At 39.9% G+C, this 25,714-nt stretch overlaps 1 protein-coding gene across 1 annotated transcript in view; it reads right to left on the bottom strand.

Annotated features, from left to right (window-relative positions):
* The window catches only part of LOC146583423 (ephrin type-A receptor 6-like), an 89,484-nt gene that overhangs the window by 20,801 nt on the left and 42,969 nt on the right, over positions 1–25,714 (bottom strand). Inside the window, exons 3-8 of the mRNA XM_085271476.1 lie at positions 23,302–23,430; positions 22,111–22,260; positions 21,868–22,029; positions 21,539–21,767; positions 4,616–4,771; positions 3,624–3,974 (exon numbers count right to left, since the gene is read on the bottom strand). Of these exons, the coding sequence (XP_085127602.1) occupies positions 3,624–3,974; positions 4,616–4,771; positions 21,539–21,767; positions 21,868–22,029; positions 22,111–22,260; positions 23,302–23,430 (1,177 nt within the window). The remainder of the gene's footprint in view (positions 1–3,623; positions 3,975–4,615; positions 4,772–21,538; positions 21,768–21,867; positions 22,030–22,110; positions 22,261–23,301; positions 23,431–25,714) is intronic.

The following is a 25,714-nucleotide window of genomic DNA, read 5'->3' as shown; positions in this document are numbered from 1 at the left end:
TGCAGAACAGGATCACTTTTATTTATCCAAACCACAACAAAGAAGCTGCTGTAATCTCCGTAACAGAGCTACGGTGTATGTGTTGTATCAATCAACAATCAAAGAAAAGTGAGTATTTCTGGTTTCTTTTCAGAGGAGTAATATAACAAAATGCAGATGAAATAACAGGAACGAGCTGAGGAAATGACCAGCACACCATGTAAAAGTGTGGGTGATACATGCGTGCAAATGTCTTATTTGTATGAATTTGCTTGCCTGCTTGTTTGTGTGTGTGTTTCTGGCTCTCTCTCTGTGTGCGTGTGTGTGTGTGTGTGTACAGTATGTCTACTGAGGAAAGGCAGTTTGACAAGTTAATCCACTCTAAACATCCTAATGGGAACATCCCCACAGGCTGCTTCTCTTGTGCTATGGAGATTATTTTTGCATTCCAACTTCCTCCCACTGGGCTTGCTGCCTTTGCCAGAGAGATGGGTGCCAGGCATGACACATACACACCTGACATCTGGTTTGCATGGTATGATGACAGCCCATCAGCACACATTTCAGTTTGTAAAAATAAAAACCTCGACACATTATTTCTCCCTGTATACTAAAGAGAATTATGAGGAATGACTGCGAAATATTTTCTTAATGAGCAGGAGCATAAATATAATCTTATAACTGTCTGGACTCCTTGTTGTCACTTCATCATTAATGCTGCTTCATTCTCACTGCGTCTCACTGCTTTTGACACAGCAAGCCAGCGAATTCTACACATGGGCACAGGTTTTAAAATTTTAATCTGGATCACAGTTTGAAGAGTCACCCTAATGAGCTGGTTGATTAGCCGGCTCACCACTTTGGTCCAGACTGAACAGGCTCAACAAGTATTGAACAGACTACTGTAAAATGTGGAATTTGGTACAGGCATTTCCCAGGAAATGAATCCTCCTGACTTTGGTGATAATTGGACTTGAGATGTTAAAAATAATGATGCATAATTTTTTAACAGGTTTAGATTTTTTCCTAAGCCTACTTTTAAAAAATGAAAAATGAGGAGAATTAATTAAATTACTACTTTACTTTCTGTTTTATTAAATTGAAATCATGATGCGCATGATCACTATTATATAATATAAAGATTAGCCAATTTATCAATTAAAAGAACATTATTGGTCAAGATTTTGACAATTCATGAATCATTTAAATGGTTAAAGAGTGATTTGGGGGCCATAGGCCAAAAAAATTCATAATAACCTTTCAGCATATTCAAGTAGTCTGTTATCTATGAATGTTTAAATATACTATTTTACACAATTGCTGAATTCTACTTCCATTCATACATCAGGCTGCCTACGTATCACACATACAGGACCTGCTTGGCCATGGAAACCCATGAAGCGCCCAGCACCAGAGGAGGTTTGGAGCTCTGCAGTTATTGAGTCAGCAGAGCGTTGGTGACTTTTACGCTTTGTCTTTCAGATTTCCAACCATTGCAGTTATAGGTTATTTTTCACAGCCAAATATGAATAAGTGTTCTTAGAGGTGACCCTGAGCTGCACTACACTGCAAGCATTTCACTAGAGTAAAAATTACAGCGTGTGAATCTGAAAAGTTACATGCCCACACCAGTGATTACGTCTGTTCGGACTCTTTGTCATTAAAAAAAGATCAGAGTTCAGAACGTTAAGGACATGGTTCGGCCAGCAGTGATGGTGATGTTTAACCCAGCAGAGGCTGCGACCGGTCAAACCAGCTGTCACTAATTATCAGTTCAAAGAGTAATGAGAGACTAAACACGACGGGCCTTCTGTTGGTTTTTGCAGTCTGTTCTTTGCAGACAAGAGTTTATGAAATAAAAGCTTCTCTTTGCACCACCGCTGTGCAACCAAGAGCATTTCTTCTTTCTCAGAAGCAACGGTGTCATCAACTCTTGATTGCATCGCTTTAGTTTAAGGAGTCACACTCTTCCATTTTCATAACTTATCATTTATTTAAGCTCATCAGTTTGATAGTTTTGGTGCAAAGTCATCAGTATTTTGATCAAGCAGTTCATGAATAATGAGTTGTGAAATATTTAGAGGGCTTTAGCATTTACTTGAGTTCATTAGATACATATTTAATCAACATTTGGGTAAACATTAAATACATTTAATCAACATTCGGGCAAATATTGTGCCGGAGTGTCAATGTGAGCGACCACGGGAAAGGGATCAGCCTTCAAAAGATTCTTACATCCAGTTATATGTTGTTTACATTTCCCAAGCTTCAAATATCTTCATCATTCACTCTTCTCGGTTTACTTAAATAAATGTCAAAGCAGTATTACAACAATGACAACTATGATTTAGCACAGACACTCACAGCTCCTCACTGTCTCGTTTGAGCTGCTGATAACTGAGATCACTGAGTACGACTCTAGTTCTCATCAGGATTTAATCTCAATACAAACTTCATACGCATGCTGAAAGGGGAGGAAACGTGCACATACATCCCAGCATAATTTATTAATCCACCTGCTTCCCTTCCTTCATCTCAACCTTCTCCATCAATTATTTCACTACTATTCCCGACCTAGAAGTTTAAGGTTAAAGCTGAATTTCAGGTCTCTTATTTTTTACTAATTCAAGCCTGAGACGATGTTCCTTTGTGAACTTGTAGATCTAGTTGACCCCGGGTCTGCTGGGTTTCACTAATTAGGAATAGGTTCAGGTCACACTGACTCTGTCAGCAATTCAAAGGTCAGGAGTGCGTTCCATTTATTGACGCATTAAGCTGGAGGGAGAGATGGAGACTTAAGAGGTCTCAGGGTCCCCAGGAAAGAGGAAAGTAAATCCCCTTCCTCATTACTGTAATGAATAACCTAAACTGCAATGCAAAAAACAATATTCATGAAGTATGAATTAGTTCCTGTCTAACCACAGTGTATTATTGGTCAAGAATAATTACAATTATGTAAATGTAATGGGGATTGACATTTATTTATATATAACTCAAAAAATGAGAAAATTACAGTGAGCAGCAGGGGTTAGCTCTGCTGCTTCACAGCAAGAAGGTCCTGGGTTTGAATACACTGGTCATCCTGAGGCCTGGTTTAAAACTTCTTCCTGTGCCTGTGTGGGGTTTTTTCCGGTACCCCAGCTTTCTCTCACTGTACAGAGACATTGTTAGGTTAACTGGTGATTCTAAATTGACGATAGTTGTGAATCTGAGTGTGAATGGGTGTCCGTCTCTCTGTGTTAGCCCTGTGACAGACTGGTGGCCAGTCCAAAGCGTACTCTGCCTTTTACCCCTGAGAAGGTCATGAAAGCTGAAGGCTCTGCCTCCCATTCTACTTTTAAATACACAGAAGAATCACGAGTAAGCCTGCAGTCTGGGAGTGAAGGGCTCTATTGGAGTGATACGGTAGTATGAGTTCTTTAAGATAAGATGATTATAATCCATCATCAATTCTGTTTAATCTCTTATGAAATTATTAATAAATTCATCAATATGCTTTCTCGTTAAATAAACTGTATTAATACAGATCCTATTTGCAGGTAGGGTTACATCTGCCTGCTATTATTACCACCACCATTTTAAAAAAGCAAAACAACCAGAACTGGAAAACAAAACGAAAGACCGCCTGAGTGAACAGGACTTACCAGCTTGGTGTGTCGTGACGGTCACATTTGCCAGCGAGCGTGCAGTCATACCCAGCCCAGAGACCCCGTTCACAGCCTCAACGTGGAAGGTGTAGCTAGCGAGCATTGCAAAGTCCAGTATTGCTACAGAGGTGCCAGTAATGCCGAGTGGCCGTGGGATAAAGTGCAGGTCAGGCTCGCACGGCTCACACTGTGTCACAGCACCGCTGCTGTCACTCCCACCACAGCGCTGGCACAGTATGTTGTAAGTGATGTCCTTTCTGCCTCCTGTATCACTGGGAGGCATCCACTGCAAGAAGAGAGCTGTGTCATTGATGAGTGAGACCAGGTTCCTGGGAGCTGATGGAGGCCCTGAAAGAGAGAAGAAAAGTATTTAGAGACAGACATTTTTTTTTTTTTTTTTGGCGACTGCACTTGCCACTTTTTGAGATGGATATTCTCCAGGACACTTATGCGACCTTGAATATGAAGCAATGGTTGGCACATGATCACCATAATCTGACAAGTTTGCACGCTGAGCATATTTTTATTCCTTAGCATGTGTGTTCAGTGTGTAGGTACAGCAAGTGTGTGGGTGGTTGGCTTTCAACATTTCCGGCTTCATTCCAGCAACTTGTGTCAATTTCCCGGCTAAAATTTCAGGGTTTTTTTTTCAGTTTTCACACCTGTACAATAAAAAAAAATCTGAGCTGTTTGAGTGTATCTTCAAATATCTGCATGTAGGCGTGTGAGAGGATAGCTCTCAGAGTGTAAGAGTGTTTCATTCCAGCATGATACTTGTCAGTTTCATCGATACACCGCTCAGAAATGTCCAAACTTGGTGAGCAGAAATTTAAATGTGACTCAATCACACTGTTAAAACTTAAACAGCAAAACGAAACTAAAAAAATAAATAAAACCAGAAACGATGGGGTGAATGTTGGCACAGCAGTCACAAAATTGGATTTCTGCAAGCAGGAAAGAGACGAAAGGTTTTGTAGCTTTCTACTAACTTGTACAAGCCATAGTAGTGGGGTCTTTGAGAGCCCTGTAGAAGCCTTTATCACAGTGACAGATGGTGGCCGCCTGGTCATGGCTAGAGCTGTGTAGAGGACACTTGGAGCATTTAGTGTTTCCAGCATACGCCTTGAAGGAGCCAGGCTTGCAAGCTGGAGAAAAAAGAGATGCAAAGGGTGAGTGCTCCTTATGCAACTGCATTTCCATCAGCGCACATACTCTTAATCGAAACTCCAGCTGCTTCGCTCCTCACCTGTGGTCTGACCTTATTTCCCGAGGTACTATCTGTCACCTTCTTATTAGCTCACTAAGCCACATGTCCTGTAAAGTGGCCCTTCTAAGAAATGGCACACACCTGTAAAGCCATTTCTTTTTTACAGAATAGAGAATCACAAAATCACACAACCCACATGGTGAGCTTACAAGGTTTATTAGGCCACCTGTCATAAAAACAAGAAAACGCAAGCGTTCTAGAAATCTGTCAAAGACTAAACTAACCAAATAAATATGTTATTATTTATCAGGCAAATAAACTGAATTCATGTCATGATTCAACTGAATCAGTACTTCAAGTAAATAACAACAACAACAACAACAATAATAATAATAATAATAACAATGTTTAATACATTTTTATAAATCTAGATATATTTGGTAATTGCCAGTACTGTTAATTTAGGGCAGCCGTGACAAACCTTACATTGGGCAGTGGTCTAATAAATTTGTTAAGCACTGTATACGACAATATGTTGTTTAAAAACACATTAGCACACAAAGTAAAACACATGCTGATACAGTCCATTCATCTATTATCTTAATCACAATGTTACAAGAGGCTGGAGCTTATCCCAGCGGAAAATGGGCTAAAGGTGAGTCGTAATTATGTCTTCAGACTGTGAGAAGACACAGAAAAATCCAGACACATGTCCTATCCGTGATTAACCTTAGCACATTAATCCAGATATTATTCTGAATGTTTTTCATGCAACACAGTGGCTGATGGTGAACAGTACTCCTGGCAAATGAAGATGAGAGTTACTGTAGGTAGACGTTTGTTAGATGACTGGATATCAGAGAAATATTTCAAAACTAAACAATGCAAGAACACCATGCACTCACTCTGCTGTTTACACTAAATTCTGACTCCACCATCTGAATGTTACAACTCAAACTGAGACTCATCAGACTAGGCAACATTTTTTCAATCTACCGTTGTCCGGTTTTGTCAGTGTGAATTGTAGCCTCAGTTTTCTGTTCTTAGGTAACAGCAGTGGCATCCAGTGTGGACTTCTGCTGCTGCCGACCATCTGCTTCAAATTTGACGTATCGTGTGGTCAGAGATGCTTTTCTGCTCACCTCAGTTATACTGAGAGGTTATTTGAGTTACTCTTGCCTTTATCTGACCTCTGACATCAGCAAGGCTTTTTCATCAGCTACTACTCACTATTTTCTCTTTTTTAAACTATTCCCTGTGAAAACTCCAGAGACTGGGAAAATCCCAGTAGATTAGTAGCTTTTGAAATGTTCAGACCAACTCATCTGGCACCAACAATCATGTCACACTCAAAGTCACTTAAATAATAATTCTTCCACACTGTCATGACCATGTTTATATACTTAAATGCGCTGACTTCCTGAGATGATATTTTCCTTAACTTTCAGTTGAACAGGTGTACCTAACAAAGTGGCCAGTGACCATATTTTTTGCTTAAGTCCTTCAAATTGACAAAAAAGGAGTAGTAGCTAAAGGCTAAATAACGATTTTTGGCAGCAATTTGTTTTAATCAGCAGGTTTAACCCAGTTTAAGGTCACTTTGTAGTCTTGCAAGTAGGTAAAAGAGGAGCGATTAACATACGAATAATTCATTATTAAAATGTTAACACAACCTGCTTCCTGCTGAAATCTCAATCCACTTACACAGTCCATTCTGCTGACCGGGTATTTGCAGTTTTCCATCCTTAGACTGTTTCACTTTACCTCCAGTGTTACTTGCCCATTTCTTTCTTTCCATCAACTCACACAACTCTCCTTTCCTTATCTTTTCAATTTTTCTCTCCCCCCCCCCCCCCAACTGTTATGCTCTGCAACAATTTTCACCTATTCTTGTTTTTCATCTTTATTCCAATGTATTTTTTCTTTTCCCATCTCTCGTCTTCTTCGTCGCTCTTTTCCCTCGAGGCTTATCAGAAGATGGAAAAACCACTGCAGATTGCCTCCTTTTCCCCAGACTTATCTTGGCACAGAAGAATAAAGCATTAATAGTGCAGTTATTTAATATTCTGGGAATTTGTGGATGATTTTATTGCCATTTTATTGCAGTTGAGTTGAGTGATTTTTTTTCTTTCTTTCGTGAGAATATATATACTTGTGGGTGGAATAATAATTAAAGAAATAGGAAATACTGTATATATACACTGAGAAATTCAATCAAGCCAGAAGGTTTATATAATTTCAGCTTCATTTTAATATCTTCATATATTTTCTGTAAGTAAGCAAAAATACATAGTAGTTAACTGACTTTATTTTTCCGTAATCACATCATCTTCATATATTGCCTAATGCATTAATGCCTCCATTGAAATACACTACCACTTTAAATTCTCTATTGACGCTAGCCTTTTTTTATCATAAGCGTGATAAATGATGTCCTGCTGTGACACAGTCCCAGCACTGTACAAAGGATGACTGATGGAGGATTATTACTGTTTGAAATCAATTATATTCAATTATTTTTGTGTGTGTATATAGTAATGCTAAGATATAATGTTTCATGAAAGTCATTTTTGCAGTGACACCAAATCTGTTCGTGCAGTTTCTCCAGGATCTACATACATCAGCTTTTCAATACTCAAGAGAGTACTGCATGACTGAGAAAGAAACTTCCTCCCTCAAGCTGGATTGCTGCTACTTTAGTCAACCTAGTGATGGAAACTTTCTCACTGATATTATTACACTAGATAAGACAGGAAAAACTGCAGTCTGTCACATAATCTTGGAAAATTAATGTAAAGAGAAGATAACTTGGAATATTTTAAATACACCTCCCCCGTCCTGTTCACCGAACGGAGAAACTGATCTAACTAAACACTAATCTTCAGAGTGGTATTTTTTTGTGAGTGTGGGATAAAATTCATTTCTTCTTCCAAAGAAAACTGAAATTGTATCATAGTATCCCTGCCAGTGTAAGCCTGGCAGGGATACCATGCCAGAGTTGGTACCTCTGCCAAGTCTGGCATGTAAAATAGTAGAACTAGCATAGAAAATAGCCACTTTTATGAGTATATAACATAAATGTTTATCAAAACACCCCAGACACACTACAACTTGACATTTTCTGCTCAAACAACCCTGTGCCAAGTGTGGAGTCTTTCAAGTTCCTGTTCACTATTATCTCTCAGCTCCGGAAGTGGGAGCCCAACACCAACTCTATTCAAAAAGTCCCAACAGTTGACGTCCTTTCAGCTGAGGAAGGATGGCCTATCATAGGAGCTACTGATCAAGTTCTACACTGCGGTCATCAAGTCTGTCGTGCGCAGTCTGCTTCAGACACAAAACAGGTTAGTATGACTACCTACCTAGTACTACTAGCGCTACTATAAACTCTAAAGAATGTAGAGAAAATAACTGGCGTCCCCTTGTCCAGCCTCCAGAACTCCTCAAGAACCAGTGAGCAGGCAGCAAACATGATCAGAAATTCCTCACACTCTGGACACAACTTTTTCAACTCTTCCCCTCCGGCAGGTGTGACAGATCCACCTACACCAGAACAACCAGACTCAGAAACAGCTTCCTTCCCACTGCCATTATCCTCATAAACAACTAAGTTGTACCTATGCCAAGTATTTATTATTAGGTAGTCTAGGTAGTTATTGCATTCTGCTCTGAATCTACAATGACTGTGTTCTACAACAGTTCTACATGTACACAACATTATATTTCACACATAATGCATAATCGTTGTGCTGCACCAGTCTACTTCCTTACGCATGTGTTTGTCTTATATTTTATCTGTTTGTGGTTGGCAGTAAGCCTACTCTGTGTATAATGAATCCATATATAACATATATTGTTTAGACTTTTCTAAACACCCAGTTGCTGGTAATCAGATGAACTCGATTAATTGATCAACGGCGAGTGTGAGCAACTCTAGAAAGCTTTGAAAGTTTGCTGACTTGGAGCATTCAGGTGTGTATTAACACAATGCCACAATCTTCCCAGGAGTGGATGAGAATTTAGCCACAAAGTCAGACCATGCAATTCTTAGAGAAACTACCAAGAAGAGCTACATCTAAGACTCTGAATGCCTCAGTTAGCATGTTAAAGTTCATGACAGTATAACAAAAACTAAGACTAAACAAGTGAGGCCTGTTTGTTAGAGTTGCCAAGACAAAGCATCTTCTATCTACAAAGAACATGGCTTAGGTTTGCAAACTGCAAGACCTCTGGTACAATGTCCTTTGGGAGTGGAGATGTTTAGCTATATTGCAAAATATAAGAAAGCTGTGCCTAAACAAACGTCCACTAATCTCAAAGAAGTGAAGCAACATTGTGAAGAAGAGTGGTCCAGAATTCCTCTACAATGATGTGAAAGAATGAGACATACAGAACATTATTAAAGTTATTGCTGGTTCTATTCAATTAGGGCATATTTAGTTTTTCACAGGACTGTATATAGTGGAAACACCATCAACTGAAGTGTCCTTGTATGTGTAACACCCTTGGTTAAAACAAATCTGATTGTGATCTGATCTGTGAAGGACAGTTTTTAAATCAACTTATAATTTTCCCATTTGAATCGCCAGGTAACAAAAAGATCAGTCACTACTGTATGTGGACATAAAAACATGAGGTGAGATGGTAAGCACAACTACCAAGGTGCATTTGAGTAAGATCACATAGTTTGAACTTTACTTACATAAGCTGCTATATAACCTGCCTCTAACAGGCATAGAGCTGCCGAGAGTGAGGATCTGCTACTTTCTCCCCATTCTGCATACATATTATATATATATGACACTGCAGGGCTACTGAGTCCTGCTATTTTGTTGCTATTTTTCCCCTCTATGACTTCAAGCAAATTCCAAGAAAAATACCTTGCAACTCAATAACTGAATTCTCCAATGAAGAAAGCTGCAGAAAAGTCAATAATTATGTTGCTTTTGAATATATTTTACTACTTTGAGGATTTACTTTGGAATCAATCCAAGAACTGAGAGAGGAAAAGTGCTGTGCAGCTATCTTGCCACGTACTGTAATTTGACCAACAGTGAATGATGCAAACTTAAAAAAATGATAACCATTAAACCAAATCCTCTCCTGATTAACAAAACTGATTGTCGTTTTCATTCTAATAGATTTTTTCTTGAAACCAGGTCATCAAATGTTACTATATTTCTTTAAGTAGCAATGTTGAAAGCTTTTCATTAAACTTTGAATGACAGGTGATGCATAGTTAAGCAAAAATACTATGTAACAAAGGAAGAGGCGGGAAAAAACTCTATGGATAAATAGGTGGAAAGAAATGAGCATAAATTTGGATGTAAAGAGGATGAGATGAAAGATTGACATCCAGACGGAAATCCTTGCCAAAATCACATTGCTGCTTAGGTCCTAATGAGAAGAGTAATTTGTCACCCAGCTTCAATTTTTGAGGCACCTTCATCTGGATATTACCTTCTCTCCATGCAGAGGTCCTGCCAAAGGCAACAAACACACTGATTCATTTGAAATTCCAGCTGCTCCCTGCTTTCTAGTATAAGCTAGGAAGATCACCACCAAAAAGCAATTACAATACTCATACTGATATTTCTGTCCAAAAGTCAGAAAAAACATTCCAAACACACACACACACACACACACACACACACACACACACACACATACACACACACACACACACACACACACACACACACACACACATAAAGTAATGCTATTTGTTTGCTACCACTTTTTGGGGGGATTTTGTCATGTAATCTTCCTTCATGTCATGTATTTTTATTAAAAGGAATAATATGCTTCTTTTTCCCCCATTTAACAGTACATTCTCACATTTATTGGCCACTTTATGCTTCAGCAGGAAATCTATGTCGTAACCTACAAAGTAATAGCAAACCCCTCTGAACCCCACACGGTAGCCTGACGTGCACCTCCAGAGAAATGTAATAATGTTGGATCAACGCAGCACACAAGCGTTGTGATTGGCCTCTTCAGATCAGAGAGAATAACAATCATCAGGTCAGTATAAAGAATAATAATAACACATCAACAGAAAGACTCAGAAATGTTAGCATTTCAGAGGATAGTTGAAACTATCGCAATGGACACGAGGGAAGGTACAAAGAAGTGTAAAAACTAGAGAGACAGAAGAAGAACAACAAAAAATAACCCCAAAATAAAAAACTGGCCAAAACAAAGAGCGGGAACCCACAGGAGAAAAAAGCTTTGCCCAAAAGAACATTTGGCTACACTCTCTACTGGACTATCCTGCACAATCAAAAATTACACTGAAGGGAGACTATGGGCTCAAATTGTGGTCATAAATATTTTGTACTTGTAAATCAGGATTTTTATGTGTAAAAAGAATTTGTGTGTCTGTAAAAAGATTTATGTGTGGACTCAGCCAAAAAATACATGTTAAACTCAAGTTTCAAGTTACAAGTACGAATTTGACCCCATTTTTCTTCCTTTCATCTGATTGGCCAATGTCATGTCAATCACAAATTTAACTATCCAATCAGAGAACACATGGGTTTGGCTGTCGGAGGGGCGCTTTTTTGAACTGCAGGTCCTTGAAGGGTAATACAGTTTGAAGCTGGAGGATCTCTATATAAATATCCGATAGAAGCTAGGTCCCCTAACTTTCAGCAGCTGCTGAAAGGATAAAGTTGTGGTATATCAGTGGTTAGAAATACCATTATTACTTTAGGATTAGTTTAACACAAAGTCAGGGTTGACCCGGGACCATGACTGTGAGTCACAGTGCGCAGCATAAAGGTCCTTTCACATCAGACGCAGCATGTGCTGCTAACGCTAACTGCTAACTAAAAGCCAAGGATCCAGAATTTGTTGCGCTGGGGTTTTGCAGCAGCTCTACCTGTACTAGATGCACCTGCTCCTTGTCGTTTCTATCTCTGACTTTATGTCCTCTGCAAGAGTTTCTGTTTTTTTTTTTATCTTCAAATGTTCAATAAAAACATGCATCACTAATTCATAACGAAGAAAGCTTTGTAACTATCCCCACTAGTGAAGACATGGACAACCCTCAGGACAAAGGGACTAAAGACCTGAGTAACACTCTGGGCAACTTTGGGCTGACTCAGCATGTAACAGAGGCCACACATAATAGAGGACACACTCTTGACCTACTGATCTCCAAAGGCCTGAGCATTTCAAAGGTTACTGTGTCTGATGTGGGCCTGTCTGATCATTACTGTGTTTTCTTTGAAAGTAAAATCTCAGCCCACACAAATATATCAACAACAGTGATCACAAAACGGTGTATAACTGAACACAGTAGTGCAATTTTTAACCAGGTCTTCCCATTAACACCTGACCTGCCCAGAGGGTCAGTCAATGAGCTCGTCAATAGCTTCAATGCTAACATGTTAAATGTAATGGACACTATTGCTCCCATTAAGGTGAAGGTTATCTCTGGAAGGAAAAAGTCTCCATGGAGAAACTCCACACTGGTGAAAAATGAAAAAAGAGAGTGTAGGAAAGCTGAGCGCAGATGGAGAAAAACAAACCTCCAGGTTCATTATGACATTTATAAAGAGAAACTTCACAATTATAATTTACAACTGAGGAATGCAAGGAGGTCCTACTTCTCTGACATCATCACTAAAAACAGCCATAATGCTCGGGTCTTATTTTCTACAGTTGACAGGCTAACAAACCCTCCTGTGTCAGTGGCAGCTGAACTTCATTCGACCATGGCCTGCAATGACTTTGCCAAATTCTTCACTGAAAAAATCCAAAAAATTAGACAAGCAGTTAGTACATCAACAGCAGATCCAGGATATGTACTGTGTCCACCAAAAAACTGTTTAAACACCATGAAACAGTTTCAACCTATTAACAGCAAAGACCTGGAGGACATCTTAGGTCAACCGAACTCCTCCTCCTGCTGTTTAGATGTCCTGCCAACAAGTTTTTTCAAAAAGGTCTCAAAGACTTTAGAGTCAGACCTGTTACAGATCGTCAACTTTTCTTTATTATCAGGTGTGTTTCCAGAATCACTAAAAACTGCTGTAATCAAACCTATACTGAAAAAGGACAATCTTGACAAGACACAAATGAACAACTACAGGCCGATCTCAAATCTCCCGTTTTTAAGTAAGATCATTGAAAAAGCAGTTTCTCAACAGCTCAGTTACTTCTTAAAACAGAATAATTGCTACGATGCCTTCCAGTCAGGTTTTAGACAGAACCACAGCACTGAAACTGCTCTGACCAAAGTGTTTAATGACATATGTCTGAATACAGACAGTGGAAAAATGTCAGTCCTAGTTTTACTGGATCTCAGTGCAGCATTTGATACAGTTGACCACAACATATTACTCAAACGACTGGAGAACTGGACAGGTCTTTCAGGAACTGTACTAAACTGGTTCAAAACATACTTAGAAAACAGGAAATACTTTGTATCAATAGGTAACTTCACATCTGAGCAGACAAGTATCACATGTGGAGTTCCCCAAGGTTCCATCTTGGGACCCCTTCTGTTTAACATCTACATGCTCCCACTGGCACAGATTATAAACAACAACAAAATAAACTATCACAGCTATGCAGATGACACACAAATATATATCACAATGTCACCAGGAGACCGAGGCCCTGTACAGGCTCTTGGTAAATGCATTGAGGAAATCAATGACTGGTTGTGCCACAATTTTCTCCAGCTAAACAAAAACAAAACTGAGGTAATAGTCTTTGGCGCCAAAGAAAAACGATTACAGGTCACCAGAGAACTTCAATCTATACATCTAAAAACCACAAACCAGGCGAGAAATTTGGGTGTAGTGATGGATGCAGACCTAAACTTAGAAAAACACATTAAGACAATAACAAAGTCAGCTTACTATCACCTCAAGAATATATCAAGGATAAAAGATCTGATGTCTCAACAGGACCTGGAAAAACTAGTCCATGCATTCATCTTTAGTAGGCTTGATTACTGTAACAGCATCTTTACAGGTCTACCTAAAAAATCAGTCAGACAACTACAGCTCATTCAGAACTCTGCTGCTCGAGTCCTCACTAAGACCAAAAAAGTGGACCACATCAGTCCAGCTCTGAGGTCCTTACACTGGCTGCCTGTCCGTCAGAGGATAGACTTTAAAGTTCTGATGCTGGCCTATAAAGCTCTGAATGGTTTAGGACCAAAATACATCAATGACCTCCTGACCCAGTATGAACCTTCCAGATCCCTCAGGTCATCTGGATCCGGTCTTTTATCAGTTCCCAGAGTCAGAACCAGACACGGAGAAGCTGCATTCAGCTTTTATGCTCCTTATATCTGGAACAAACTCCCAGAAAGCCTCAGATCAGCTGAAACACTCAGTTTATTTAAATCCAGGTTGAAGACTCACCTGTTCTCAGCTGCATTTGAATAAAGCACCAAATCCACACTTTAAGCTTAAATTTCAAAACTTACATTTAACTACTGATTTTATCTACTGTTCTGATTTTATCTGTTTTGATTTTATATACTGTTTTGTTTGTTTGTTTGTTTGTTTGTTTGTTTGTTTGTTAATTAGTTAGTTAGTTTATTTGCTTGTTTTAATCAATTTTAAATCATGCTTTTTATTTGTTCTTGTTTCTAATGTCTCTGTAAAGCACTTTGAATCACCTTGTTGTTGAATTGTGCTATACAAATAAACTTGCCTTGCCTTGCCTGTTTGAACTCATCATCTGTATAAAAGACACCTGTCCACAGCCCCTAACAGTCAGACTCCAAACTCCGCCATGGCCAAGACCAAAGAGCTTTCGAAGGACACCAGGAAAAGTATTGTAAACCTGCACCAGACTGGGAAGAGTGAATCTACAATAGGCAAGCACCTTGGTGTGAAAAAATCAACTGTGGGAGCAATCATCAGAAAATGGAAGACATACAAGACCACTGATAATCTCCCTCGATCTGGGGCTCCACGCAAGATCTCATCCCGTGGGGTCAAAATGATCATGAGAACGGTGAGCAAAGATCCCAGAACCACACGGGGGGACCTGGTGAATGACCTGCAGAGAGCTGGGACCAAAGTAACAAAGGTCACCATCAGTAACACACTACAACGGCAGGGAATCAAATCCCGCAGTGCCAGACGTGTTCCGCTGCTGAAGCCAGTGCATGTCCAGGCCCGTCTGAAGTTTGCCAGAGAGCACATGGATGATACAGCAGAGGATTGGGAGAATGTCATGTGGTCAGATGAAACCAAAGTAGAACTTTTTGGTATAAACTCAACTCGTCGTGTTTGGAGGAAGAAGAATACTGAGTTGCATCCCAAGAACACCATACCTACTGTGAAGCATGGGGGTGGAAACATCATGCTATGGGGCTGTTTTTCTGCCAGGGGGACAGGACGACTGAGCCGTGTTAAGGACAGAATGAATGGGGCCATGTATCGTGAGATTTTGAGCCAAAACCTCCTTCCATCAGTGAGAACTTTGAAGATGAAACGAGGCTGGGTCTTCCAACATGACAATGATCCAAAACACACCGCCCGGGCAACAAAGGAGTGGCTCCGTAAAAAGCATTTGAAAGTCCTGGAGTGGCCTAGCCAGTCTCCAGACCTCAACCCCATAGAAAATCTGTGGCGGGAGTTGAAAGTCCGTGTTGCTCGGCGACAGCCCCAAAACATCACTGCTCTCGAGAAGATCTGCATGGAGGAATGGGCCAAAATACCAGCTACTGTGTGTGCAAACCTGGTAAAGACCTATAGTAAACGTTTGACCTCTGTTATTGCCAACAAAGGTTATGTTACAAAGTATTGAGTTGTATTTTTGTTATTGACCAAATACTTATTTTCCACCCTGATTTACGAATAAATTCTTTACAAATCCTACCATGTGGATTCATGGATTTTTTTTTCACATTCTGTCTCTCACAGTTGAAGTGTACCTCTGGTGCAAATTACTGACCTCTGTCATCATTTTAGGTGGGGGAACTTGCACAATCGGTGGCTGACTAAATACTTTTTTGCCCCACTGTACTTACCTGAATACCTGCTTGACCTGCTCTTATGCCAACTGCTGTTGAAAGCTTGCTAGCAGTGGAGCTCCAAGTACTGCAACCCTAAATCTGAAGAAAGATGAGAGGATCGCCAATTCCTGTTTGCACTTACCTGAAGAAACTTACAGTACCTGAGTATTATTCCACTTGGAAAATCTGTGTCTGAATGTTAAATTCCAGAGTAACAACTTACCTCAAAATACTTCCCTGATCAGAATCCCAGCTTGAAGACTGACCTCTGATCATTCACTGTTGTTATTTCTTCCTGACTTCTTTTCATTAAAACTGTTTCGACTGTGTCCTGCATTTGAATCCTTTGGGTGAAAGCTTGACAACTGGCTCCATAAAAATTCCCAAAATAATGGCCGCTGTCCCCACAGGCTATCATCAGATGATAGCTGAGGATCCTAAAGTGCCATTCGTTTTGCTGCTGGTCTGCTGAAATTACTGCTAATAAGGACAGTAAGTAAAACCAAACATTGAGCTGGAAGCTGCTGACATACAGATTTAAGATAAGGTGAAATTCAACATTAGGTGATAGCTCTCTGTGGTTTCATTGCTACAATGAATTATACATCTTGATTCGTTCCATAAAACATTGATAAGAGAAGCTATCCACAGTTATTCAAAACACATCAACTGTTGAAGTTTCAGCAGGTAACCTACTGTAGCTTGGTGAAGTGCAACATCTGCACACTTGCAGGAATGTAATGACGTACCAACCAAGAGATTTTGAGTTGTTTGGATGTGTGGGGTTGGAAGTTTTCTCTTGGCTTTACGTTGTCAGAAACAGATGGAGCTGAAGAGTATGTTTACCCTGGACTCTCAGCTTTGATATGCAGATAGGAAGTTCACAGAGAATGAGTGATGCTCTCGTCTGCGCTGCGTTACAGGCCAGAGTAAACACAGTCCTTAATGGACAGAAGAGGGGCACAAACACTCAGACACACCTAAGAGATGTATCGATTCCTCATTTCCTATTCCATTTTACTCAAATTTAAAAGGTCACAACTTCAGGCTGGAAGTCATCAGTGAGCAACCTACTGTCAAAGCCTGTAGCTCTGTGGCATGGTCAGGGTAAGTGGCAAAAGACAGAAAGCAACAAAAATTAAAGACTAAGCAACTTCAGCTTGTTGCTCCTAAATTGCTTCATTTGCATTTTTACCATTAACTTTATTTAAAAAGAGGAAAACTGTGCTGGATTAGGTGGAGTTTAATTAAAAAATGCAATGCATTTTTAAGAAAATTAAGAAGATTTTGCTGAAACCATAATATTTTCATTTCTCAGCTTCTGAGACTTATCACTTATCCTACTGGTGGGTTTCTGGTTTCGTCTGCATATCGACTCTGATTCACATGAAATCTGAAAAGACATCTCTATTAGCTTCACCCACAATTCACTGCCTCTTTATGAATATGCTGCTGTGACGAAAGGATGTGGAACAAATAGCATTAGCACTATGATGTTGCCTTATCTAGGTCATGATATAACCAGCCTATCTCTGAGTAATCCTCTTGTGGCTGACAACGAATGAAAGGAATAGAATAATAAGACACTCGATTGAGATGTCAGAACAGTCTGGCAGAATGCTATTGGGGTGGAAAGCAGCTTTTGATAAGCGCTGATGCCTTTGTTTAGGCAGCTGGGAGGGAAAGATGGACGTGTTAGTGCAGAGCTCTGCTTATATTTGGGAGGCTGGGGCTTTCCCTTTTCTCTCTCTCTCTCTCGCCCTCGCTCTCTCTCTCTCCCCCTCTCTCTCCCTCTTTTGCTCTTTCCCCATGCTGCCTCTCAGACAGCTTTGATCACAGTACCCTTTGAAGCAGTGTTCCAAAATGAAAACGAGGAGAAAGCAGAAGTCATCGCAAGTTCATGCCTAAACTTCCTGCAACTCCAAGCAAAGTGCACATCTTCATTACTGCATATGCTCTGACGGACCTATGGAAATTATTGATGGGGGGTTGGAGGGGTGATTGGTCATAAATCATTAATTATCATGCCATTATGCGTTGTTTCTACTCATCACCACTTTAAACCCTAACGGTAAGTTCGCTGACGCTCTCGCTGTTTCAGATTTCCACAGTAGACCATCCCTGATAGAAATAACCTGACGTTTCTGACCACAGCAACAACCGCAGCAAAGAAAAAAGCAACACTGGTTTCCTTCACTAGGGACCCTACAGTAGATGCGTGAGTCTAAGAGGAACACCCATTTTGGGAAATGCACTTGTTTTCCTTCAGACAATCTGATAATAAGATCAATATTCGTTTCATGTTCATGCATCCGCTGCAGAGATGGGAAAAGGCCCAGTCGAAGCAAAGACAACACACAGGAGGGTACTGCTTTTGGTAAATGCTCAGCCTGCCTCTTTCTTTTTGTTTGATTTATAGATGTAGTACTTACTCGATTAGCTGATCACAAAAAAACCTGATCAAATATTTTACTAATTGATTTTACTAATTGAAGTTAAATTTTGAAATATTCCACAGTTACAGCCCGCAAAAGTTATTAACAACTGAAATTTAATTAGTTATTTTATTAATCATTTAATTAATTTTTAAGATGTTGTTGTTATATGTTGAAGCTTTTTTTTATGCCAACGATGCTTTTGATTGCAGGATGTAACCACATATGAGTATTCAGTGACTGCATCATAGCCTTCATCTACAATCGCATTAATTAACCTTAATGTCACCATTGTTGTTGCTTAAGTATTATGTGCATGCAGCCGTGTATGCTAAAGCTGATGTTGCTGCTAAAGAAATCACAGGAAAAACACTTCATTAGTTACAGCTTGCTAGTCCATGGTTGCAGCTTTTTGCCTTCAGAACTAGTTCTTCACAGCACAGATTCAACAAGGTACTGGAAACAGTCCTCAGAGATCAGTGTCTATAGTAACATGATAGTATCACACAGTTGCTGCAGATTTGGCAGATACAAATCTCTCTTTGTACCATATCCCAAAGGTGCTCTATTAAATTTAGATCTGGTTGACTGTGGAGGCCAATGCATGTTACTGAGTCAACTCAATAACATGCATTTGTTATGTGTGACATGGCACATAATCCTTCTGGAGTCAGCTATCAGAAGATGGGTACACTGTGGTCATAAAGGGATGGACACTGTCCGATTGACTGTGGTGTTTAAACTATGCTCAGATGGGCAGGATACAAGACAGGATACATCCATGCGTTCATGGATCTATGATATTTGATGTATTTAGCTATCCAACTGTTGCAGCAGAAATCAAAACTCATGAGACCAGGTGTGGTTTCTCCAGTCTTCTACTGTCTAATTTTGGTACACCTGCATGAACTGTAGCCTCTGTTTCCTGTTCTTAGTTCATCAGAGTGGCACCTGGTGAGACCTTCTGCAGCTGGAGCCCATCTGCTTCAAGGTTCAACAAGTTGCTCTTCTGCTTACCTTGATTTTAACAAGTGGTCATTTGAGTTACTGCTGCACTCCTATCAGCTCAAAGCAGTCTGGCCATTATCCCTCAACATCCCAGCCTAAAGAACTGCTGCTCATTAGATATTTTCTCTTTTTGAAACCCTTTCCTGTAAACCCTCAAGACTGTTTGTGGAAAAATCCCAGCAGATCTGCAATTTCTGATGTACATAAATGCCCATCTGGAACCAGCAACCAGGTTCAAAGTTCCTTAAATCACCTTTCTTCTTCATTCTGGTGTTTGGTTTGAACTTCAGCAGGTCGCCTTGGCCATGTCTACATGCCTTAACGCACTGACTTGCTGCCAAGTGATTGGCTGATTAGATATTCGCATTAAGAAATAATTGAGTAGGTATACCTATTAAAGTGGCTGGTGAGTGCGTTTCATCACTATTCTTCTTTCACAGTTCTTTCATATCTCTGGATAGTTAATTTGATTTGTTAAATTTATAAACAGCATTTGTCAGTTTAGGTTTATTAGAGTGAGGATCAGACATTGTGATAAAACACGCTAACACAGACATCTTTTTCAACTGCCAAGTGGGTTGAGTACATTTGAGAGAAGCAACTACTGGCAGCCAGAGGGGATGAAAAAGGAGAGCAGAGATGGAGAACATATAAAAGGGACACCATGAGAGTACTGCTCCTAAGCTGGCGTCTCATCTGGAATCTCTCCTGACAGGCTTCTGTGTTGTTTAACTTGAGATGATTGAGAGCGAGCGAGAGAGAAAAGATAAATAAAAGGAAGATAAAAGAGAAGAAGATAAAAAGAAAAAAAAAATTACACCCGAGGAGCAAATAAAGGCGATATTAGAGCCTATCCTACATATCAGCTGTACTAATGACTGCTGGAGTTCTCTCTGTAATGCTCTGAGTAACTACATCACCACAGGGTTACTACATGAATTTCACCCCAATCAGCTGTAAGTCTATAAAATATAGTAAGGAACACGGAGTGCTCTTCAATTGTAATCATGCACTGTGGCTCAATTTAGCTCCTGCCATAATTACAAGTAAGTCTGAGTCTTGTAATGAAAGGGAAGGTTGAAGAAAGGTTTAGCAAAAACTAGGTGTGAGCTAAATTAGCTGTGAAACTAACAAATGAAGGCAATTAGCCAGCTAGCCCTCCATCATTGTCTAATTGAGAGAGCAGGCCAAAGACCATCTGAAACAAGTAAACAGTTTCTTTAAGTCCTTTGTAATCTGTTCAGTGGATCACATTTAGGTTATTTTGATTGGACTAATTATTCTTCCCAGTTAAATTTACCCTTCATTCAAATTTGTGTTGTACAGTTATTTCATTTTTAACCTTAATTTATATTTTATTGCTTCTTAGTTAAATTTAACCTTTTTAATTTTTCATATTTATTTCCTATCTTATTCATAGCCTTTTCCTTTTTTGTTTTCTTTAGGTCACGAGCAGTTGTCCAAGCATTTCACTACATATCGTACTGTGTATGACTGTGTACGTGACAAATAAAATTTGAATTTGAATTTGAATTTGAATTTGAAGCATCCTAACAAGAAGCTTCTGTACATTTTTAGGTATCAAAGGGCAAAAAATCAGACCTAAATACCAGAAATCCACAAACGGTTTCATTTTACAAGAAATTACTTTCCCATTTCAGCCACATAATTGACAGAGTCCAGAGAGGGATCTCATGAGAGCCAAAGTAATGATTCCGAAAACTCTGAAGTGATACACACAATCCCTTCCTATTTGCATTGTTTGTGATCACGTAGCAGAAAAGGATGGCAACGAAGGAAAGTGAGAGTGTGAGTTGAAATGGTGAAATAAAAGAAGAGAGAAAGAATGGGGAGTGAAGCGAAGAGTAAACAAAGTGGACAAGAGAGACGAGACGATGATGAGGGGGAGGCGGGGCTGAAAAGGGATGAAGAGAAATGGGGATGGAAAGGATCAGACAAGGATGCAGGATCTTAGAACGAGAGGAGGGAATATCAGTCCTGTAAAGTCAAACTCTTGCAGATGACTGGGAGGCCCTGGAGATCTGTGAGCATGACGCATCCTCTCCTCTCCTCTCCTCTCCTCTTTGCTTTTTTAGCACACTGTTAGCATACCATACTTCTCTAAAATGAGTGCAGACAGGAACACACACAAATTCCCAGAGGGTTCCCAGAGGAACCCACCCGAGGGATTAATAAAGTTCTATCTTATCTTATCTTATCTTATCTTAAATGCACACACACACTCAGAGATACATCTCGGGCTGCTTCTCACCTTGGCAGTAGCCGTCCATTTCCTCGTGGCCAATACTACAGACACAGCGGCCCAGTGGTACCAGCCAGTCTCCATCAGCACCACAGTACAATTTGGGCGTGTCCCTCTCTTCTGCGTTCTCCACACACGAACCTCTCACTTCCACCAAAGAGGATGAGTCCATTTGTGGCACTGTTTCAGGAAACGCGGCCAAGTTTCTTAAAGTTGAGGGGCACCGTTTGTAGAAGACCTTATGTGAAAGAGGAAAACACAGTGTTCAGGTTAAAGAAGTAATACTGAGTTTATGCCCAGTCTATGCGAGACTGAGTCATGCAACCCTGTTCACTGACCTTTACAGACACAAGAGCAATACAAGCTCCCACATCTTGGAAGGCCAGGTAGAATCCCTTCTGTGTGATGGGGCCCACTTCCCTGACCTCGGTGTTAAGTCGAAGGACACGATCTCCAAGATCGGTCTGTGTAAAGCTTTCATCCGCTGCTATGGTGTCCACCTTAAACCAAACACACGCTTTACTCACGTAAAGTCACACAATGACAGTTCTGTCACATGACAAGAATAAAAACATGACAACCTTAGCATAGTCAGTAGGCCGGAAGCGTGTGCTGTCGGGGAGCGGCCCGTCTGTCTGCAGGTAAAAGAGATTGAAGGTTTCCTTACAAGTACCAGAAACCCAAGGGATGGAGTTGCAGTCTCTCAGTGTAAAGCGCAGCTCCACATATACCTGAGGTAAAACATAGATTAAACAATTACGTCAGTATTATAACCATCAATAATTTCATACAAGTGTGTTTATGTTAAGCCCTTTATTTAACAAAACGAAGCCCATTTCACAAGCTCTCTTCAAATCACCGTAACTCCGTTTTTTCTTCTACAGACAAAATTTAAATGGTTTTGGGAAGAAGAGAGGACACACTTTAAGGGGATATTGTACAAGCAAAAATGCAAACATAATAGGACTCTATTAGCACATACGAAAAAAAAAAATCTCCTTCCCCATAAGAAACACGAAGATTATTGCTTTATACTTTCAAATTGTGCTTCATTTGACTATTTTTATTACTCTCTAAGTATTTTTTAGATCAACATATCCACTAAAATCTTGCATAATTTTTAAGTTAATACTGATGCACAGCCATGCTAACAAACTTGTTTTTATGAGCGACACCGAGCAAGGTAAGAACAGTTCAGCATGTTTCTCCATTTGTTGTGCAGTAGCCGTGCCTCAAGGGTGGAGAAGCCGAGTGAGCGCAGGCCGCTGTGGTGGCTTGACAATGGTGTTAGTCTTGCCCATGGCAATGATTGGCTAATCATTACTCCTCCCCTGAAGCTCAGTGGACAGATCGTTCTTCTATCAAGAAGCCACTATTTCAAGTCACGATGCCAGACGGCTCAGTCCCCTCGAGCGAGCGAGTGCATTGATTTAACAGTCTGTATGCGGGCAATTCTCAGTCTACAAAAAGAGGTAAATGTGAAACTTGGTGCAGCAACATAGTTGTGTTTCCCACCAGCCAATGTGCACAGAAGGCATCTTACTATATCTTTGTTACAATAGACTCTGTGTTGACTGTAATAGAAATCGGTCCTAAGCAAAGTGTCAGGTTCTTATAGCTATTTGTCTGTATTTCCCGGTAGGTTATACAGAAGACTGAACTTCCTCCAGGGAGTGTGACTCTTTCTCAACCTGGGGGCAATGTCAAAACCACAAACAAAGATTTCTATTCAAGTGTTTGTCTTTGCACAAGTTTTGTGATGTAGTCCTGACCCTCTGTGCAGCTTGTCGCTGGATCCACCCAGACCGCAGCCAGTTGTTCTGGTTTGGCTCCATTACATGGCAAACCTGGAAGGTGTGTATAGGTCTGTTCTGTTCATCCATCTCTGTGATAGCATCCCACTGATTAAAACAAAAAAAAGGATAAAGTTATTATGTGCAATGTGTCACGACACTTTAACTCTATCATTTGCAAAATAAAACTAGTATTTTTGTTAGAAAATTAATATTCTGGTGTATACATAAAACAAAGTATTCAAGCTACATTCATAAGACCTGTGTCTGTTCTGGGTAATCAAAAGAATCTCTTTAAACCTGTTTTATTCATACTCAAAGCCAAATAAAATCTTTCTTTCATATTTTTAGTACTTTTCCACCTTTATTATGACAGAAACAGAGGGGAGAGATGACAGGAAAGTGAGAGCAGAGGGAAGACATGCGGCAAATGTCCCAGGGCAGACTTGAACCCGCGCTGCTGCGTTAGCCTCATGTCGTATGGGTCGCTTGCTTAACCCGGTGAGCTAAAAGATACCCTAAAGCAAAACAATTTGTTTATACCACACACACAGTCAAAATAAAACACAAACACATTCATGACACAATCGTCTTTGGATTTTATCAGTCACACTGAGACATGACAGGACATTACAGACTCTAAATTTAACTGTAAAATCAAAGGCAACATGCAATTCATTTGATAAGGTCAGCATCAGGTCAAAGCCAGGACACAGGGCAGACTTTGCTGTCATCCTCCTCAAAGAGAGTGCCCTACACTTCCTTCTTGTGCACCATGCTGAGCTGAGGACATGTTTGAAAGATAAAAGGCTGACACTTGTTGGTGCCTTCAAAACTGAAACTGTCTTTAGCACCTCTGTGTTTCTGTATTTCGCTGCCTTGTTTTAAAGGACCTGTTATCTTCTCTGTATTTCCTGATAATGGTGGCCACAGAGCATCTGCTGAGATTGGATTGTAGTCTTTGTCCCGATTCCCTCGTTGTCATTCCACCAACTAGGACCTGGTCTGTCACAGCTACTTAAATTTCCTCTGAAATTACCGGCCTTCCTTTTTTCTTCATCCACCGCCTCACCTCCCCCACCTCTCAGATTTGTTTCCATCCATAGCTGGCATCCATAACTTTTAACTTTTATCAGGACTTACCATTGCCACTTGTGGTTACCATCACGCATCATACGTACAATACATCACTGTTAAATGTGTTTTACAGATGTTTTTTGGGGGGGAAATGAGTCAATGACTTGTTAACTATAAATTGTTTAAGGCTTTGAGTGATTTAATAAATTGGTTAAGGACACTGAGCATTTGGTTTTGAAAAGGGGATTTAGTGTTTTACAAAATCAGAAAAACTGTAAACCATCAGTAATTTGTGGATTAGTGAGGATTAGCTGATATGGATATGGGTATGGACTATATTGGTATAGCAACATATTAGCATCAAATGTGCTAAAATGGAGATTATATTAGGATATTATAATAAACACACTCATGAATGATCTAGTTTCTGAGCTGCTTTGTATAATGTATATAAGCCTTCGTTGCTTGTAGTGAAACTTAATCTGTATAGAAACATGACATTTGAGAGACACAAATTCTCTCACCAATGTTTTCAAGCTGTTGCATCAGCCAGGCTCTCATTTGTCTGCTCCGCTTTAACGGTGTGATGATCAGAGCTTCAAAAGCCCTAACATTTATTGACAGATCCTCTTTCTCACAACTCCTGTGGCATTACATGGGCAGCTGTGATTGTGCCAGATGCACAGCTGGACATGTAGTTATAACTCAAGAACATGAGACACACTGAAGACATGCCAGTGCTTTGACTTGAGTCTGAAACTTACAGCATGTAAATCATTATTTCTATTGTATGAATGGTGATAAGACATTCTGTAAATGACTTTGCTAAAAGAAAATAATTTATTTTCTGTGACTAAAAGTCAAAAGGTCAAATTGTCATGATCCTGGGTCTGCGACCATGACAGTAATTTGTGTTTTCCTGAGACTATTAGTGATTATTAGTGGACTGAGGTTTAAGATATGTATTTCCTTATGCTTCTGAGTTTGCTTAGTTCTCTGCTCCTTGTTCAGTTGAGTCAGTTCCCTTTCATATCTAGTCTGTCTCTGTCTTGTCCCTATGTTTCCGTGTCTCTTTCTTTTTTTTTTTTTTTTTTTTTTTTTTTTTTTTTAATAAATAGGACAGGGGGAATGAATGAGAGAGAGAGGGGGAGAGAAAGAAAGAAAACCAAAGGGGAGAAGAGACGGTGAGAAGGGGGGGGAAGAGAGAGAGAAAAAAAAAAGAACTCCTGGGTCACCTGTATGGAGAAAAAAAACAAACAAACAAACAAACAAAAACAAACAGAGGAGACAGCAAACAACAAAGAGCAACATAATA

This window comes from Mchenga conophoros, linkage group LG1 (genome assembly GCF_057382185.1).
Source record: "Mchenga conophoros isolate Kocher_MC1m ecotype Shallow Benthic linkage group LG1, M_conophoros_male_GT1.1, whole genome shotgun sequence".
Lineage (NCBI taxonomy): Eukaryota > Metazoa > Chordata > Actinopteri > Cichliformes > Cichlidae > Mchenga > Mchenga conophoros.
Note: the sequence above shows the minus strand (reverse complement) of the source record. Positions and strands in the feature narration are given on the sequence as shown.